Consider the following 19,298-nt stretch of genomic DNA (forward strand, 5'->3'; position numbering starts at 1 on the left):
TGCGCTTTAGTTTCCTCGTTACTCCAAAAGTGTGGTGCTGTGCCGCGACTCGCCATGTTGCTCCCAACTTGTTGTTTACTTCCAGTGTTCTGGCGCATTCAAGACGTCTCGCTACTCAAAAGACCAAGATTCTTTATGAACAGAGCATGCGCAGAACACACGCTTTGATGGGGATATCCCGATATGCGTTTACTCGACCAAACATTCGGGTTAGAAAAGGGTTACCCCAGGTGTAGTAACCGGGTTTTTAAAAACCCGGTTATGAGCATATCCGGGTTTTGGCGGTGTTTACATGGACCTGCGGAACCGGGTTATTGTGAATATTCGGGTTTTAAAAGGGTTACTGGCTGCATGTAAATGCACTGAATAAAGCTTATTTATGTGAAAACATGACCATTGTGACAAATGGAGATGTGAGGTCTCACCCTAACAGCGTTGGCATCCTAAACATTTGCCTGCAGCTGCTGTTTTCTCAGAATTCTGATTGACCTGAACGCATCCGTAATCAGCCTCAAACTGCGCTATTTGCATCCTTCTGATCTCTCTTATTTTAACGTTTTGTTTTTAGATAGAGAAATGATATGTTTAACACCTCTGCTAGAAATAGAAAAGAGGGGGTTGCTTGCTTCCTGTATCGGTCATCATTAGCACCATTTCAGACAACAAAGCCTTCTTCTCTTTTGTCTGCTTCAACAAAGACGGTTCAAACCAGAAGACAGACCATTATATATTGCTTCCTTTCCTTTCTAGCCAGAGATTAATGACAGGGACAGAACAGCTCTCTCACACGTACGGGCACAACGTTTCTATTCTCTATTGTCTTTGCTTACACTCACCCATGAATGTTTTGTTGTTTCGTGAGCCATCTTGCTCCCGGAGCCTACTTTATAGATATTTTACAGTTTGGTCAAAAGAGTTTTAACACTCCCAACAGAGATCAACATTACTTAGAGGCACTCCTCACCACTTGTTAAATCAGGCTTGATCTACATGGTAAATGTTAACCCTCTCAGGCTCAAAATAAGTTTTGATAAAAGGACGAACAACTAAGTCCTTCAGGGGTACTTCTGAGTTTAAAAAGGCTCATGAAATACGTATGTGGAGTAATCAGGTAGGCAGGTTTTAGCGTTGCAAATCTGCAATGCCTGCCTCCAGAGGGTTAACATGAAAGCTTGAATGCTTTTTGAGTTGCCTTTGATGCTGCTGACCTGTGAGTAAAGGGGGTCGTGGTGTTTGCCCTCGCTGCCACATGAACACCAATCCACCATCCCTCCATTTCACCAGATTATACAACAAATAGACCTTTAAACTGTACGAATTTACACACACATAACCTCCTGTGATGCTCATAAATGAGAAAACGCTAATTTTCCACCTGGCCAAACCACACCATTAACCCCCCCTTTCGTGAATTCAATCACCCCCATCTTTTACAAGACAAAACCAGCCACCCCTCATAACCCCGCTGCTTCAACAGTTTCCATGCAGCATGCTAATGCTGGTCGCTTAATTAATGTCAAAGTAAAATCAGACTGATCAAACATCACCTCATATTTTAAAGCTTTTCTTTGCTCCTCTCTCTATTTTTATGAAGCTAAAATTCACCTGCCTAGTTCACAAAATGGGAGAACTGTGAAGTTTCAGGAGAAACATCTGCTCTCTGTCAATTAGGCCGTGCAGGGAAACATGAAACAGCAAAAGTATTCAAAATAAGAGAAATCCCTCGAGTTTTATCATTTAATTGCTTTCAAGTTTGTTCTTCTTGCTGCACTCTCGAGTGAGAAAATGAGAAGCCAGAGAAGAGATGGAGTTCTGAGGAAATGGGATAAGACAGGAGAGATGAAAGGTAAGGAGGACAGTTTGTGTTTAAGGGCTTAGGTGTGTGTGTGTGTGTGTGTGTGTGTGTGTGTGTGTGTGTGTGTGTGTGTGTGTGTGTGTGTGTGTGTGTGTGTGTGTGTGTGTGTGTGTGTAGGCTAAAAGGCTGCAAGAGGTCAAAAGTCTGGGGGACAGGAAATGAGCTCCACCTGAGGATTTAAAGGTAAAAGCTCCTTGAAGCATTGACGAGCATCTGGGTGTCAGGCATCAGTTAAAGCAACGCAGTCAGACCCTTTCCTTCATTACCACTCTGACCCCTGTGTTTGTGTATTTTTGAGCCACAGCGGCTCTTCGTCTCGTCTAACACACACCCCGTTTTCAATTTACAACCATCTCCATTCATTCTGTAGTCTATCTGCATATAAAGCTCCTTCCCTCCCCCGTTGTCCCCCTTTCGCATTCCTTCCACCCCCCATTGCTCTTCTGCATCATGGTGGGGTTTCGCTCAGCCTTCATTCATTTCTGTCCATCATCCAAACAGGAACAAAATCCTTCTCCGGTTCTGTGACAGGACAAAGGCTGCAGCGTTTGAATAAATTACACACACACAGGCAGAGTGAGCATCCAGCTTATCAAACTTGAGAAGCCGAAGTAAAAATAACAACAACAACAAAAAACTAAAATGCCAATGAGAGCAGTGTAACATGATTCACAGCGCTCAGCTGCAGTAGAACAGGACTGAGTTCATAAAGATGAATGATGAAATATTTTGTTTTTATTTAATGTATTCAGTTTCATCAACATGGTTCCATGTTCAATGTTTCCAGTTCATCACATCCAACACAGGGATTTTAGCTACGTTTCAGTTTTCAATTTAAATCTAAGTAAAAAAAAGCTGAAAGTGGGTTAAATTAAAACACAATAGCCGCCTCTGTCATTGTGTTTTATATTTGATTTATGCCTAGAGACATTCATTCCTGCTCCGTGTGACAAAACACAGAGTCGAACAGCTGAACGTGATTTATTCTTTTAGTGGAACCGTTTCTTGCACAGCCCGCGTTTAGAACGCTCGAATGATCCTCACCGCCTTTGTTTGCATTATTAAGTTCTGACTCTAAACCTACAGATCAGAAAACATTACCGGAATACAGAAATCAAAGCTCTCTTGTTCTGACTTTCCAAGTTAAGAAAACGTCTAGCTGATTTTTCAAATTTAGGACTTCAAAGATCTGATTTCTGTAAACAAAATGCAAACAAACAGTCCACATGGGAGATGATTCAGGGGCAAACTGAAAGGAAAGCATGTGTGTTTTTACCAGCACGTTAAAAGCTAATGTGTGTTTGGGCTTGTTTTTATAAAAGAAAGTGAAGCAAATTGGCCACTAGTTTTTGATGATGAATAGCTTGTCCTTAGACTCAAGAAGTCGGACTTAAGACCAAATAATCTGACAACACTGAAAACTGGCATTTTGTACCTATAAATAAACTACAGAATTGTGTATTTAAACTTGTTTCCTCGCTGTGTGTTTGTCCTTTTAACACCTCAATCTAACAGCTGAAATGTCTCCCTAGCCTTCATTAGTGTCTAGAGGAGAGATTCATCACTAAATTAAACAAATCAGCCGTGATCATGATCTAAAACATGCAAGAAACATCCTGGAGCCAGACTGCAATGTCAGGTGTGTCAGCTCAATTTTAGCCATCTGAAGTTGCAAATGTGGTATTCTGGGCACAGGAGATAGGGGCTGGGTGGCCTTTCATTAATCCTGCGAAGGGTATTTATAGCATAAACTGGCTCAAAAAATGATTTTAAAACATGAAAAAGTTGCATAGTATGGCTTTACTTGTTCAAGCTGGCTTTTGTATGATCTTCTTCACCACTCTCTCTTTATTCTGCTCTCCCCACCTATTCCACCTTCCTCAGGATCCACTGATTTCCCTCTTTCCTATCCACTCTCTCTCTTTCTTAACATTTTTTCTTTTAAATCCCAATTGCCTATTTTTGCTCATTTTAAATATATTTTTAAACATTTTCTACATGCTTTTTTATATTTTTACATTTTTTTTGTTTTTGTGAAGCGCCTCGTGATTTTTATCTTGAGAGGCGCTACACAAATGATATTTTCTTCTTCTTTAATATGTGCATGAATTGTCCTTCATCAGCAAGTTTGTGAACAGGCATGAATATTAGTAGTAGGAGGGAAAAAGCAACTGGAATTTGTTAATGAGGACCTACCTGTCACCGTCTCCCTGTCCTGATGACGTATTCCGATGGAGCGTCTCTCGGACGGCGGCCATGCTGTCTGGAAGTCTGTTCAGGCGGCGAGTGTAGAGACCCAAACCTCCATCCGTCATGTAGCTGCAGAACACAACAAACATGTTACAGGTGAACAGCAATGAGGGATTCAGGCCAGAGAGGCTCGGCTCAGACTGACATCATCCAGCTTTAGGTCAAAATCATGTTTTGTTTTAATTTGGTCTTTTGGAGGTGGAACCCACTTCCATCTAGTTTTCCGGTTCGAGGCAGAACTCCCATCAATCAGAGATTAAACGGCTGGCAGAGAACTCCCACACAAACCCAGGAGTCAGCAGCAGGCTTTAATAGAAGTAGCTGCACGGCAGACAGAGGGAGTCTGTTCTTTCATTCTAGTGACATAAACTCATCACAGACGCTGGTTTCATCAGTGTTCCACGTTGTCGTAATATAACTGAGAGACTCGCTGAAAATTAAAAGGCAGTTAGAAATAAATCACAAATGTAAATGAAGGGTTAAGCTGTGTTTCATAACAGAGATGATTTGGTGAACGTTGGAGCAGGAGGCTTACTGCTCCAGCCTGAAACCGAAGCCAAAGCGCTGAACACTTACACAAACATTCTCAGTCCAACTTAAAAAAAACCCACTCATAAATCCCCAAATATTTATCTATAGAGACGATCACTAATGAATCTAAATATTGACTCACACGGCTCAGGTGTAAAGTAAGAAGTGTTTGCTGATTTAAAAGTGAGACCCGATCGTTTAAAAGCTCAGTGGTCTCTGTGTGTGACTGGAAGTTTCCGTTTCTGCCGTTGAAACGGTTGAAAAACAAACTGATCACTATAATGCACGTGCACACACACACACACACACACACACACACACACACACACACACACACACACACACACACACACACACACACACACACAGGTAAATGTATATACAGTGGTGCAGCCTATTGACAGAGGCTCTCTGTGTGAGCGGTCAAACTGAACCAGCATTCAGGTGGATACAGTTTGACACGCATGTTGAAAACTAAATGTGATGCATGCTAACTAACGTTTAACCCACTCAGGCTCACAATAAGTTTTGATTCAAGTGCGAACAACTAAGTCCTTCAGGGGTACTTCTGAGTTAAAAAATGCTCATGAAATACGTACGTGGAGTAACCAGGTAGGCAGGCATTAACGTTGCTAATTTGCAACGCCTGCCTCCAGAGGGTTAAACTCAGTAGGAAGAGTCAATACTCCTTCAGGCTGTTTGACACTAACCAATAGTTACCATTATAACCTCCTAACAGGAGGACTGCTCAGTATTTAATGTAAATTTTCTTCAATTTGTTTTTCTTTTTGTCACACCTAAATGTTTCAGATCATAAAAGACATTTTCAACATTAGACAATGAACATTTCAGTCAACTGAAATCAATGAGAACGCAGACATGTCGTACATTTGAATAAAAAAGCCATTTAGGTCTCAAAGACAAGAAAGGAAAAGATGTGGCTGAGAGGAAAAACAAACTGCACATTTTGAACTAATTTTGCATTTCAGAAAACTATAATACCAGCAGTGAACGCTGGTGGAGGTAGTGTGATCTGGACCAACTGGAACTCCCTATCAGAATATCCTGGAGGATAATGTCTGACCTTTGACCTTAAACAGATTCAGGATGGAAAATCCTCCAATGTGGCTGAAGGAAACTCAGTTAGGGAGTAAGCCAAAGTTTGATCCATTTTATAGCCCAAAACCCATGAAGTCATTTAAACCTAAATGGAAAGATGTTAAATGCAGAATGATCACAGCAGTTTCTGTTGAGAGGAATGAGACTCATTGTTGTTACACATGCTTGATAGACGTTGTTTCTTCCAAGCAAATTAAGTTTAGTGGTTAGTTTCACATAGCCCCAGGTATGTTTGGGTGGACTTTGTTCCTTTAATAAAAGAAATCATGGCTTGAATAACACAACTTTTAATGTGTTTATCTGTCTATTTATCTTTTTGTTTATTTATTTATATTTGAATTCTTCGCTGATCTGAATAATTTAAATTTTGCAAAAAAGGCAAAAGCAAGAAAGCTGCAGGGGGTCCATAGTATTGAGGCACAGGCTTTGCATTAATCATCCATGTGTAAAGTCACCCTGGAAGACGCCCCCCTCCCCCTTCCCCCAAACACACACACACACACACACACACACACACACACACACACACACACACACACACACACACACACACACACACACACACACACACACACACACACACACACACACACACACACACACACACACACACACACACACACACACACACAACGCTCTTGTCTCTGTATCCTTGTGTGGACCCTCCATTGACTTCCATTCATTTTTGGGACTCGACAATGCCTAACCCGTACCCTAGCCATAAACCAATGTTGTTCTATTCCTAATCTAAACCAAAAGTTAGCTCACACCATACCTCTAAATTCATGTTTAAAGCTAGTTTGTCATTGTGTGGACCGGCCAGATGTCCTGTCCAAACACTACAGGTTAAAAGTTCAAACATGTTCACTTAAGCATCTAAAGGCACGCAGACACACACACACACATACACACCACTCCTTTACACTAAATATGTAACTGAGCTGCTGTCCCCTCGTCTCGCCTGGTAACGTGTGACCTTCTGCAGCAGGACTAACGTGCCCAGACAAGGTTTGCTGACTGGAACCGAGCGATCATCTAGAGTTTACAGGAACAAACCCACTGCAGAGATATTTGACTGCCTAATAATGCATGCATAAGGAAATTCACATGATGAATGCTCTGTTTATAAAAAAGTAACAAAGGAAACTGTCTCGTCTATATCTTCTGACTCTGGCACGTACCTGTTTGCCTCAAACATGTTCATCCAAAGCAAAAATAAAAATCCAGGTGAAAGTTGACTCCTGATTAAATGTTTCAAACCAATGCTGCTAAAGCTCTGTCTGCTGTTTAAACTGTTACTAGCTCTGAATCTGGTGGAAGATCTACCTCCGTGTGATTAAGATCAGCAACAGAAAGCATGTTGGATCGTGGTGCTATTAGAAGTCTGTGGCGTGGTGTGAAGTCTCTCCGCTCAGCTCCACATGCTTTTATCTGCCCTGACTGCTGGAGGCTGGGTTTGTGTGTGGAAGGTGGAGGAGGAAGGGGGAGGGAGGAAGGGCAGACTGCTAAATCAGACATTACAGCCTCAAGCAAAGGAGGTGGAGATCTCCCGCCGTCATGGCCCAAAGAAAAGTGTGTGTGTGTGTGTGTGTGTGTGGGGGGGGGGGGGGTCGAGTAAAGCCACTGAGGTCTGAGGAGGTGCTGTCCATCCTGTGAGGCAGAACTTTTGTAGCACTTTAAATATTTTAGCTAGTATCTCTTAAACCAACAAAAATAGCAATAGAAGATGTTCTTCCTTGTATTTTTATGTCTGTGTGGAGAAAGCAGGGTCTAATACAGATGCAACATAATTATATTAATAGTCATAACATTGTGTTATAGTAATATTCAAATATCCTGGTTTTTTTTTTTTGTTAATATGTTTTTTAGCTTGTTAGTTTCCTTTTTCCCAGTTAAGCGAATTGAATGATTTAATAAAACATGGAGGCTAAAATGTGATCTACCAAGTGGTTGATCTGCTGGTCAAAAGGTCAGGGTGACATTTAGTTTAGAGTCGACAACCTAATTCTATTCATAATATTACTTAAAAACTGAAAACATAACGTTCCTTGCTTTTTATAAATATGATCAAATCTGCACTATTGCAAAAATATTTGTTTTTCTACACAATATCATCTTTTTGTGTTCTTGTGTTGCAACACATTTTGTGTCTTTAAGCATTCAGCCACTTTGGTATATAAACAAATATAATTCAGTAACATCCAGGCGGTTCTTATCGATATTCTGCATAAAGATGTTGCTATAAGGAAACATTTGTGATGCATTGTTCATTCTAAACTGAGACCATTTACAATGTGTACGTTAAAACTTTCAATTATCAAATATGAACCTAAAAGATAAATAATGTCTACAAAGACTTTACACTTGCTGTATAATGTTCTAAAACTCACTTTATTAAGATCTGAAACAATGTTGGTTTCCCAAAATGGAAAATAATCTGAAGCACTGAAGGCCCATTCAGTGTGAGATTAGTCTGGATTATTCTGCAGAGAGGTCCCTGGATTATTCAAACCTAATGGGACACAGGCATTGGTTTTTATCCCAAATTTTAAATCCACAAATAAAAACGTATTTAAAAAATAGATCAAAGTCAGAAGGAAATCAACTGCAATGAGCTTGTTTGGTGACGCAATTGATTCAAAAGATATTTAACTGCTGGCAAAGGGTCCAACTGTGAGTTTACTGGGGTGATCAAAATGCCAGCCCCTCCTTTGTGGTAAACATCCCAACTCCATGTGGAAGAACCAGTTATGGATGTAAGACACTTAAGGAACAGAGGAAACCACAAAACAGCCCGAGGATGTTGAGAATAGGAGGAGATCATCCGTCTGCGTCTGTTTAAACGGCTAACCCACAGCGTGACTCCGCCCACCACACACACACACACACACACACACACACACACACACACACGCACACACACACACACACACACACACACACACACACACACACACACACACGCACACGCACATCGTTTCTACAGTCTATCCTCCAACAACAAAGAGCCTGATGACATGGCTCCATTTACACGAAAGACTCATTTTCCCATCATCCATCACGTCATCTCTAGTTTATGAAGCTGTGACAGAACAAACACTGTACTGAATGTAAAACACACCAATGTTCATCCACATTAATTACAGTGGAAAAACGTATCATCGACACGTCGTTTGTCAAACAAATGCAAACAAATCCCATAATCTAAGGAAAGAGGATTCGTGTTCCACGCTGGTGTCAGCTTTTATGGTGATGATGATGAATCATTTTAAGCTGAATGAAACAAAAGTGATCCCAAACTAAAGTCTGTTCTCAGACTGAACCTGTTTGAGGTTAAATAGGAATTATTCAGTCACTAAATGTTGGATTTTCCAAGGATTCTTCTCACCCAGCTCAGATATCAGGATTCCGGAGTGTGAGAACACACACCTTTTAGCATCCCTCACCTGCCTGGATGTGTCTCTGATCTAACTTGGTCTGATCAAAAGCACATCAAGAGTCATTCTTCCCTCGTCTACTACAACCCAAACCCAGGAAGGCCAAACAAACTATCCACTCATTTTCTGAGAGATATATTTCCTTATAACCTTTATTGATGTAATAAAACTTTGGCCATTTTTGCAATCATCTTAATTTGAACTACTTTCTGTTCCTTCTGATCTTATGTGGCCTCTGACTGTTTGATACCATCACAAGGAGACTTGGCACCTTTTCCACCTTGATCTGATAGTAATAACTGACGCTAAAGTCTCAATAACACACTGTTAAAGTATGCAGGGAGCTTGTTACAACATTGACAGGGTTTTTTATAGAAAACATAAACAGCAAATAATCAGCTGAAGCAACATGAGACAATTGTAGGATCTACACTCAGCTGACTGAATGATGCTTATGGAACACTGCTGCCATCCTCTGGAAGGCTGAAGCTCCTACATCCATAGTCATCGTCACACACTGGTGAAATTAAATCTCTGCATTTGACCCATCCCCGTGGAGAGCTGTGAGCTGCAGCTATAGCTGCGCTCGGGAACTATTTGGTGGTTTAAGCTCCCAGTCCAACCCCTTAAGGCTGAGTGCCAAGCAGGGAGGCAGTGGGTCTACCACTAGACCACTGAGAAGATAGAGCAACAGTCTGTTTAAGATGTTCTCTGTGCATCACACTTGTTCCTAGGGAAATGATTAAGCTCACCCGCTCGTGACGTCATCAGTGCGCACAACATTCTTGCTCAGCACGTCTCCGTCGCTCATGTATCCAGTGACCTCCACGGTGCCCCCGTCCAGCTCGAGCTCCTCACTGGCTCTGTCTCCGAGCTCTACGCTGCACAGAGTCCCACCCCTTCCAGCCAGCTGACGCCTCAGGTGACCTGGGTACAGATAGCGTCCTCCCTGTCCGCTGCCCGCTCGGCCACCGTAACCATTTCCTGATGAGGGAGCATCGCCCGCCTGCAGACGAGGGCTAGACTGGCCCAGTCGCCATGGTGACAGTGAGGAGCGGGCCGAGGTAAGGCTGAGGATGCTTCGACCACCTCCGCTGTTGATGCTGCTCCCACATCCACTCCCACTGCCAGAGCTGATGTCTGTGGTGACGCTGCCATCGAAGGTCGTTTCTAGTGTGCTAATGCAGAAAAGTAAAGAGCAAAATGGTTTCAATTGAATTCAAATGGATGCTGGAAAGTCATCAGGCAACAGCTTCTTTATTAGCATCAATCAAACAAAGATAACAGATCGTGCAAATCATGCAAATCCCAGCTGGCATGCTGTTTTTAGCACAACACCTGTTAAATTGCGCCCCACCAAAAAACAAATTCACCAGCCACTACTGCTGTTTGCCATCAGTGAGTGTGGGGTTGCCATTCCCTCTGCAAGGTAATACTGCAGTGCTGACCATTGTAATTTGATGAAGGCAAAAACACTCCAGAGTTGTTTAAAGTGGTTGCAGTAACCAGATTTTACCACAGGATGTCACTCTTACTTCATTTCTACATAATGCACCTTTAACATTACTTAATAAAGAGTAGAATTTTAAACATTTTCAGATTATTATTTAAATCCCTGCCTTCAAAGGGTTAACAGTTTTCTAGCCATCATGGTCGAACAGTGAGGTTTTGTTTTCTGATGTAACAAGTTTGAAAAACTTCATGTACATAACAGGCTACAGCAAATAAACTGCATATTGTATCAAGAAACAAAGTATTCCTTAATTTAGTACTCACACAAAGCAAGAATATATCATTAAAGAGGGGGGAAAAGTATCATCAAATAGTTAAAATATGCCATCAAAGGGACCGAAACAGAAAAACAACAAACTGTTTTTGTTGTTTGTAAACACATTAGATTTGGTTCTATAAGTGGAATTAGAATCCTATCAGTACAAAGGAATAATCATTCAATCCAAGTTGACAGATGAGGTCCATTTACCTGTGTGTGACCTGAGTTCCTCGCAGGCTGGACATGGTCTCCTCCAGGTTTTGCCGCAGGTCTGCAATGTTTTTTACAGTACGCAACCGTCTTGTCTCTGGGTCTTCACCTTACGGACAAATCAAAAACACGCATGAGACATAAAGGTTAGATTTCAGACAGAGACAGACGTTCCTGTAAGTGGCCAATAACCTGAAAGATCCTCGATGGAGGTCTGGCTGGTCTTAGTGCAGGAAACGTCTCCACCTCTTCCACCCGAAATGCCCTCTGTGTTGGCCGTTCCCTCGTCGTCAGGTTGGGATCTGGGAATGAGAAAAAGAAAAGAAAAATTGTGCAAGCGATCAAACCAAGGAAATGAACGATTGTGAATTATTATTGTGCACCTAGTGGAAACCTAATCAGAAAAGTGTCACGAAGGAGGGATAAACCCGATTAGAATTTAAATCTGCTGTGTTTCAAGTCTTGTGACTGCAGTCCAAAATGAATGCCGCTAAGCCTCAGACGCCACTAACTTGTCTTTGAAGGATAAATCAATACAGCCTGACCATTGCACAGGCTGGTTGCTTTTTCAGGTGATGACGTTTGGAAGCCTTGGTAAAAGGCAGCCTTTGGTCTTTGCACGACTCCAGACTTTGTCCTTGTTGACTAATGACAATCACTCTGACTATGAGCCACTAAAAGTCACGACTGACTCTCATGTTGCTGTGCAGGAAGTGACATCAACATTTTATCCCAAGTTTTAGTCATCATGCATAGTAATGGTTCAAACTTTCCAATAACATTTTTTGGACTTGATTTCTGTTCAGAGCAATGCTGTTTAACTCTTAAAAGTGGAAATGAAGGTCTGAGTGGGAGACATGATTCTGGAGGTAATCCACTGTGCAGCATAGGAAGTCTAAGGAAACACTTGTTGAAGTGACTTACTTGTACATAAAAGGTGCTACGGTGGCTGTGTTGGGGTGGCTGTGGTGTTGTTGTGTCTGAGGTAGCTGCACGCTGACAGTGTTGCAGGCTGTGCTCTGTGTAGTGCCCCCACCTGCCACTGGGGCGGCGCTGGGCTTTCCTTCTGTGGAGGCCAGGCTGGAGGTAGAGCTGGAGTGCCTGCTGTCCCTGTCTCTATCCAAGGGGCCACGGTGCATGGCGAGACCCCCCCCTAACCTCATGCTCCGAGGCCTCTCCCCAGCTTCCTTCATTGAGGAGGCTTTGCCCCCAACTAATGGGGCCTTTCCTCCTGGCTTTGGTATTCCGCTTTGTGCAGGGGTGGAACTCTCCTTTTTGGCTACTTTAGCCCCCTTGGGAATAAAACTAGCAATTTTCGAAGTCCTTTTGTTTGACCCATCAGTGTCTCCAATGACGAGGGCAACATCTTCCTTAGGCTCCTCCCCCCTGAGCTCAGTTCTATCAGGTACACGCTTACCAACCTCCTTGCCTTTATCTTTCTCCTTTCCCTTGTCTTTTTCAGGGCCTTTCACAGAACCCTTCTTGGCAGTCAATGCTCTGCTGAAAGTGCGCTGGGCAATGCCCCGAAGAGCAATTTTGGGGCTGCTGGCAGTGGCTGCTGGAGGAGCAGCTCCACAAGTTGCCCCATTGCTGGTTCCATTCAGTCCTGGTCTGATATTTCCATCTTCTTCCTCTAGGGGGTCCGTGTTGGAGGCAGCTTCAGATCGCCCCACCTGCCCTGCACCATGCTGCCTGGAAGGGGCAGCATTGTCTGGTTGAGAAGCTACACTGTTAGAAGATGAGGCACTGGTAGATGATTTGGATCCACTTTTGCTGTTGAAGAGCTTAAGCTTTTCCAGCATCGACTTCTGAGAGACCACTTTGGGAGGAGCCTCAGCTGTTACAACACCTTTAGAGGACCCGTCCTTCTCCTGCTTGCCGGTCTGCATTGCAGAAGAAGGGGCGCTGGTGGAGGGTGGAGGTTTGGAGCTTGTTGACTTGCTCCTCCAGGGCTTGCTGCTGCTGTTGGGATGGGGAATGGCAGTCGAAGAAGAGGAGGGGGGAGACACCAGGGTGGAGGTAGCAGCTGAGGTGCTGGTAGAGGAGCTGACAGTCACAGCAGATGAAGCATGCTCAATCATTATCGAAGGTGAGGTCATGCTCTCAGAGGAATCTGCACCAGAGAACACAAATTTTACCAAATACTGAAGGAAAACTGTTTAAAAACAACGATTGTAGGAAAATTCAGGCAGGTGGAGTAACTAGAGGAGAAAGAACAGGCTGGATGTTTAGAATCTGAGTTTTTTTGGACCCCCCACAAAGTGGCCTTTTAAGGATATGGAGAACATGTGTTGATACAGCCAAATGTGCCATCACTTAGCTTCAGGATAGCCACCAAAACTGTTAAAAAGCCCTTTGCACTAACAACAAGAGAACCCATCAAAAAGTGTTTATAGAAACAATGAGGAGCAGGCTCAAGTGCTTTAAGGCCCTGCCAGGGAAGTCGAGTCAAGAAGCCGCTCTGCTGCACTTATAAGGCTTGGACTTATAGGGTCTGTTTTTGGTCCAGGTCCCTCAGCTCAAAACACTGCGCTGGTTGCATGACTCAGACGTGTGCAGACTACATTCAAATACAGGATAAAAGAAATATTCAGTCTGGATACCTACAGAACAGAAAGCACCTCTTGCAGCAGTGCTGCTACACCACAAATGTGGAAATTGTCTGCATAAATCTGTACCAAAACAAGCAAACTCACCAGGAACTGAAGAATCGAAAACAAAACGTCCAGGTAAAAGTCACGACCTGTTGTGAAAATAAGGGTTTCCTGAAGGCTGCTGAGGTTGCTGCCAGCCTCCCAGAGCTCAGACCAGCAACATTTGAATATTCAAACACCAACTGTCAGAGTGAGAGAGGGCCTGCGCAAGGAGGACGGGGTAGACCATACACCCCACCCACACTTTGAACGCACACACACACACACACACACACACACACACACACACACACACACACACACACACACACACACACACACACACACACACACACACACACACACACACACACACACACTCACACTCAGGAGATGTTTATTCATATACTGATAATCTCATCCCAAATTATTTGCTTTGCAAGATTCTTAGTTGGGAATTTGGAAACTGACATGAAAACATCCGTTTTCATGTTTTATTCATTCGATCTCATTCAGTCAGCATTTACATGGAACATTAAATAATCAACGTTATTGTTCAGGCTCTCCACTTTATTTATTTTTCCAGTTCTTTCATGTCCTAATTGGAAATCGGGGATCTAGATAATGCGTCAACCTTCTCTCCCCCTATTTAGCATTTAGCGAGAGCAGCGTGAAACAATGCAGCCATTAGGAAGTGATTAGGGCCCAATTAGATGTGCTAGTAGTTAGCAATTGGCAAAGTGGGTCACGCTGCTAATAGCTGGCTTCCTATTGGAGGCAGCCGAATAAGAAGGGAACCATATCGAGCTGGCAGAGAGAATGAAAGAGGGCAAGCGGTTCAGGTTTGGGATGAGAGAGTCTTTGATGCAGGCCAGCAGAAACGGTCCATGACGCTGCAGAATGGGGTCAACTTGGATTCTGGGTCAGAAAAGAACAGAGAAACTGAAGATGGAGGCCTTTGACTCAATCAGCTGGTCGCTGACTTGACTGGACGCAGTGCTCCGGTTAGGATGACACGTGGAAAAGCACGGGGCCAGTTCTTAAACATTTGATTCAGTCGGAACATGAAAGATGTGGAAAGTGAATAACGAATTACTTTAAAACCTGTAATGAGAAAAAAACTGAAGGGACTGTTCATGTGTACTTTACAGGTAACATAACGAGGTGGCCAAACAGCTTAAATGTTCATATAAACTGCATGTATCTGTCATTAGCATGTACTAACTGGAAAGAGGGAAATAAAGCAGATATGGAAGCTGGACGGCCCCCTAGTGGCTGGTTCCAGTAATGTGTTATGCCCCGTATCCTTCATGTAGCTAAATGGGACTTTTCCTGACTAGACATTAAAACTCCACATCAGAGAAAGTGTCCAGTTCTGTACTTCTATTTGTTCTTGAAGTTCTTATCCTGATTTTGAATGTTCAAAAATTCATTTTTCTAAAAGCACAAACTACTCGTAAAGAAGCAAAACCGACAAATCATTTCCAAACTGGGCCTGAGAATGGCTCACAGACTAAATGACCCTGTGTGTCCTCAGGCAGAGTTAAAATACTCACAAGGATTAGCTTAACTGGTTGCTAGAGGAAACATGTTGAACAAATTTGAGTGTTTGACTTAACTGCTTAATTACTGCAGTCATTAGAGATTAGAATTAAGAGCAACGAAAGACAGACCACCCTTCTACTTCCTGTATGTCTGAAAACCTGTTTTGATTTCTGAGCCAGTCCTGAATGTCTTTTCAGGGAATCACCCAGAATGGACTCAAAGCCATTTTTCCAAGTTGGCAGGTTTCTGCTGCACGTGTGTGTGTGTGTATCCATGTCTCCAAGCCTAGCAAACACTGAGGAAAAGGTACAATTTCACAAAGTGTCCATAGTTATGTACGCATACATGTCCTAGCGTGTCTGTCAAGTTACAGAAAGAGGAGCGTGTGTTTTTGTGCTCGGCAACTAGTATGATCTGTACGCTGGGTCTGAAAAATGAAACAAATTACAGCCTGCAGAGGAAGACAACAGCAGGAATTAAACACTGTAAAAGTAGCGTCCGCTGACACCGTTGAGACATCACACATTCACCAAACCCTTTCAGGGCTGTTAACGCTCCCCCCAAGAGATTTACATCGAGAAAATGGTCCATTTGTATCAGATTAGTCATCATTGTCTGATTTCAGGAAGAATCCCTCTCACTTCTCAGTCATTGTGCACAAACTAGTGAGAGGGACAGCCAGCTTTATGTGGAGCTTTTACTTTTAAATGCTGTCCACATGAATGCACCCAAACAGTGATGCTGCAGCTCATCAGAAAACTATTCATTCAGGATGAGAACCATCTAGTTTAACACACACACACACACACACACACACACACACACACACACACACACACACACACACACACACACACACACACACACACACACACACACACACACACACACACACACACACACACACACACAAGCATGTACACAGCCACAGGTGGCATCTGTTCTCTCTACTCTGCATACAATTGGTGAACACTCAGGTCCTGTCAGCTTGTATTAACACAGAGCAGCAGAGAGGAGGCTCAGGTCTGGTCCTGCTCTGTGACGCTGCCTGGTAACACGACTTTTTTCTGGTGTCACAGCCACCAACACAGAAAAGCAGCTCTGACCTCATGACAGAGTCTGCAGGAGGCTCTCTGACTGCCCCAACCTGTAGCAACAGTTCACAAATGCATGCATATGTTAAGAATGCATTACTAATTACCACAGGTGAACTAAGACAGGTACTTTCAAATGTATATTGTGGTAAAAACAGAAAACCCCTAAAGGTCTATTATTTAGCAGAATAAACATGCACCAACTTTGATTATGGCCTTAATAAATACATTATAAATAATTATAAAACTCATAGGAGATTCACAAGTTGAAGCTGACTAACCTTGATCTTCCTGCAGACATCAGGGAGAAAAACAGAAAGAAGTGAAAAAGGAAAAGAAGAGATGGACTGGAGAGGTGGGAAGAGTCCAGGCTGGGAGGGAGGGAGGAGAGGAGGAGGGGTGATGTAGCAGGAGGAGGAGGAGGAGGAGCTTGGAAATGTCAAATTGAAGGGGTCTCCTGGTGATTTTACATCTACCTGCTCCCATTTGGCCACAAACACTAGGCCTCTGTGGTGGAGACAAAACTTTACTGTTGATAACGTTTTAATTTTTTTCTACTCGTAACATCAAGCCTAAACTACAAACACACTGCTGTTAATTTGGATCAGCTGCTCCCTTCATGCTTCAACATCAGCTGACTGACAGCATTCCTCCTCCATTCAAATAAACATGATACATGTCCTCATGAGCTCCCTCTGACCACGCTCTCCTCTTTAATACGTCCCAACATGAACTTGTTATTTGTGGTTGTGCATTCTGACAGCTGCTGGTCTTTTCACACCAAACCTAACCAATAAAACCCCCTAGTTACATTAAAGGCTTATCATCTCCAGCGGAGCTGCTCATCAGAGTAATTGGACCAGTGCAGCTCACAGAACTGGTCCCAGTTAATTTGGCACCATTTTACATGACAGCAGCCAGAACCCTCTGTCTGAAGCAGGGTAATGAGTTTAGACTTTGAACGCTAACAAAGTCCGTATAAAGGCTGGGTCCACTGAATGGTCACAAAAGCTACTTTAGCAGTAGCTGGAATGCATCTACAGCCAAAAACAGGTTTTATTCTTCAGCACGTCAAAACAAAACTGTCTGAAATAAGATTATAGACAAAAAAACATGCAGTTTAGGTTTTGACTGCAAATGCACAAAATGTATCTATATTTTTAAAAAGACTACTGGTAACTTGTGAATCCCAGAATTCCCACAAAGCTCCAGAAAAAACATGTTATCAAAGGCCTGACCCTCACTTAACCAGTGTTTCAGCTGCCATGACACCAGCTCCATGTTGTCAGTCATTAAAAGAGACATGTAAGGATGTGTTTCAGGGAACCTTGTGTTTGTGTGCTTGGAGCAAATGTGAAAAAAAAAAAAAAAAAACGTAACAAGATGTTCAAGAACTGCAGAAACTTCTACAGATTGAACTCTGAACACAGAAAATGGACTTTGTTGCAGAATCTAAGGAAACGAGCATAAAAACGTATTTTACAATTCTCACTCCTAACAAATGTTTGTCTGTAGAGCAAAAGCATCTGCAGCCTCTCAATAATCCAGTTATTAGACATTAATGACAATACTTAAAAAATCTATGCAACAAAGAAAATTCTTACAGAGCAATAAGGGCAAACTGTTCTTTAAAAGGAACCAAGCTAAAGTTCCCAGAATACCTAGACAGCAATGACATTCTTAATTATCCAGCTAATGTTGGGACAACAAAAACAACTGAAGATAATAATTTCAATATTAACTCAAATGTTTTAAAAACTGCTTCTTTCATTCATACTATTAACAACATTACTTATTAATAAAACATATTTGATTAAGAAACGGTTGGGTGACAATTTAAAAATAAAAATGTAAAAATCAAGTCTCTAATTGGTCAACTGTATCTTGAAAGAGACATTGGCTGCGTTCGAGATGAGCCAGTTCTGCGCAGATTAGCGGTGATCGGCGAGCAGTGCATGCCGGTTAGATTGTCCATGGGCGTCGCACCCATGGGGGATGTGGGGGATTCAACACCCACACTTTTCTTATTGAGATCGTTCAACTGACATCCTCACTTTTCCAGCTGCTTTGCTCACCTCCACGTCACACTCACTCTGTTTGCCTCATCTCCTTCTTCACCTCCCGCTTCTGACAGCCGATGTCGGGTTTCAAGGAGAGCAGGAGAGGGAGGGATGGAAGAGCTTGACTGAATTCATAATTTTACATCTTGACAGACTTGACCTCTACAGATCTTCAGCTCACTGTCCACCGTGTTCGCTCCGAGCCGCGCTGAACACAGTGTCCAGTATAAAGCTCTGATGTTCTAATGGGAATCATTTCTTGATTGATTTAGTTACCTCCGCAGTGTGCGTAAATTATTAAAATGTCAGCTCATCTGTGTGCGCATCAGTGTGCGTCGGGGTAATTCTTTCAAAACAACCAACATCCTTGAGTTTATCCATCAAAATAAACAGTCAAATGTAAATATCTGTAACCTGCCATTTAAATGTTTTGCCTTCTTGTGAAGATTGTTGCAAAGAGAAATAATTAAACTTGATTAACCCCAGAGCCATGCACACTGCACTGTACTTCGTGACTGTAAATGAGGGGGGAAACGATGTAATCGGATCCTATTCTTTTCAGCACGGTTTAATGTAAAGTTTCATTCAGTACAAACTTTAGTTGAATCTAACGAGACAGAGCCTGGATTTGTATTCTGAACAATTTAAACATGTTTAAAACGGAGACATGCGTGACGCGTCTAAAATTCGCACCTGCTCCGCTATTATGGAAATTAAACTAACAAGAAGAATAACATGAAATTATTTTAGGCACAGACAACATCCCCCACACTTTTGAAAAGCTTGCAACGTG

The 19,298-nt window shown here is 42.6% G+C and overlaps 1 protein-coding gene across 3 annotated transcripts in view; it reads right to left on the reverse strand.

Annotated features, from left to right (window-relative positions):
• nav2a (neuron navigator 2a) overlaps positions 1–19,298 on the reverse strand; it is a 122,135-nt gene that overhangs the window by 41,252 nt on the left and 61,585 nt on the right. For all 3 annotated transcript variants that reach the window (XM_015953712.3, XM_015953713.3, XM_015953711.3), the window contains 5 exons: positions 12,098–13,286; positions 11,366–11,475; positions 11,174–11,282; positions 9,945–10,370; positions 4,052–4,174 (listed from right to left, as the gene is read on the reverse strand). In XM_015953712.3, coding sequence (XP_015809198.3) covers positions 4,052–4,174; positions 9,945–10,370; positions 11,174–11,282; positions 11,366–11,475; positions 12,098–13,286 — 1,957 coding nt within the window. The remainder of the gene's footprint in view (positions 1–4,051; positions 4,175–9,944; positions 10,371–11,173; positions 11,283–11,365; positions 11,476–12,097; positions 13,287–19,298) is intronic.

The sequence above is a fragment of the Nothobranchius furzeri genome, chromosome 9 (assembly GCF_043380555.1).
Source record: "Nothobranchius furzeri strain GRZ-AD chromosome 9, NfurGRZ-RIMD1, whole genome shotgun sequence".
In the NCBI taxonomy this organism is placed as follows: domain Eukaryota; kingdom Metazoa; phylum Chordata; class Actinopteri; order Cyprinodontiformes; family Nothobranchiidae; genus Nothobranchius; species Nothobranchius furzeri.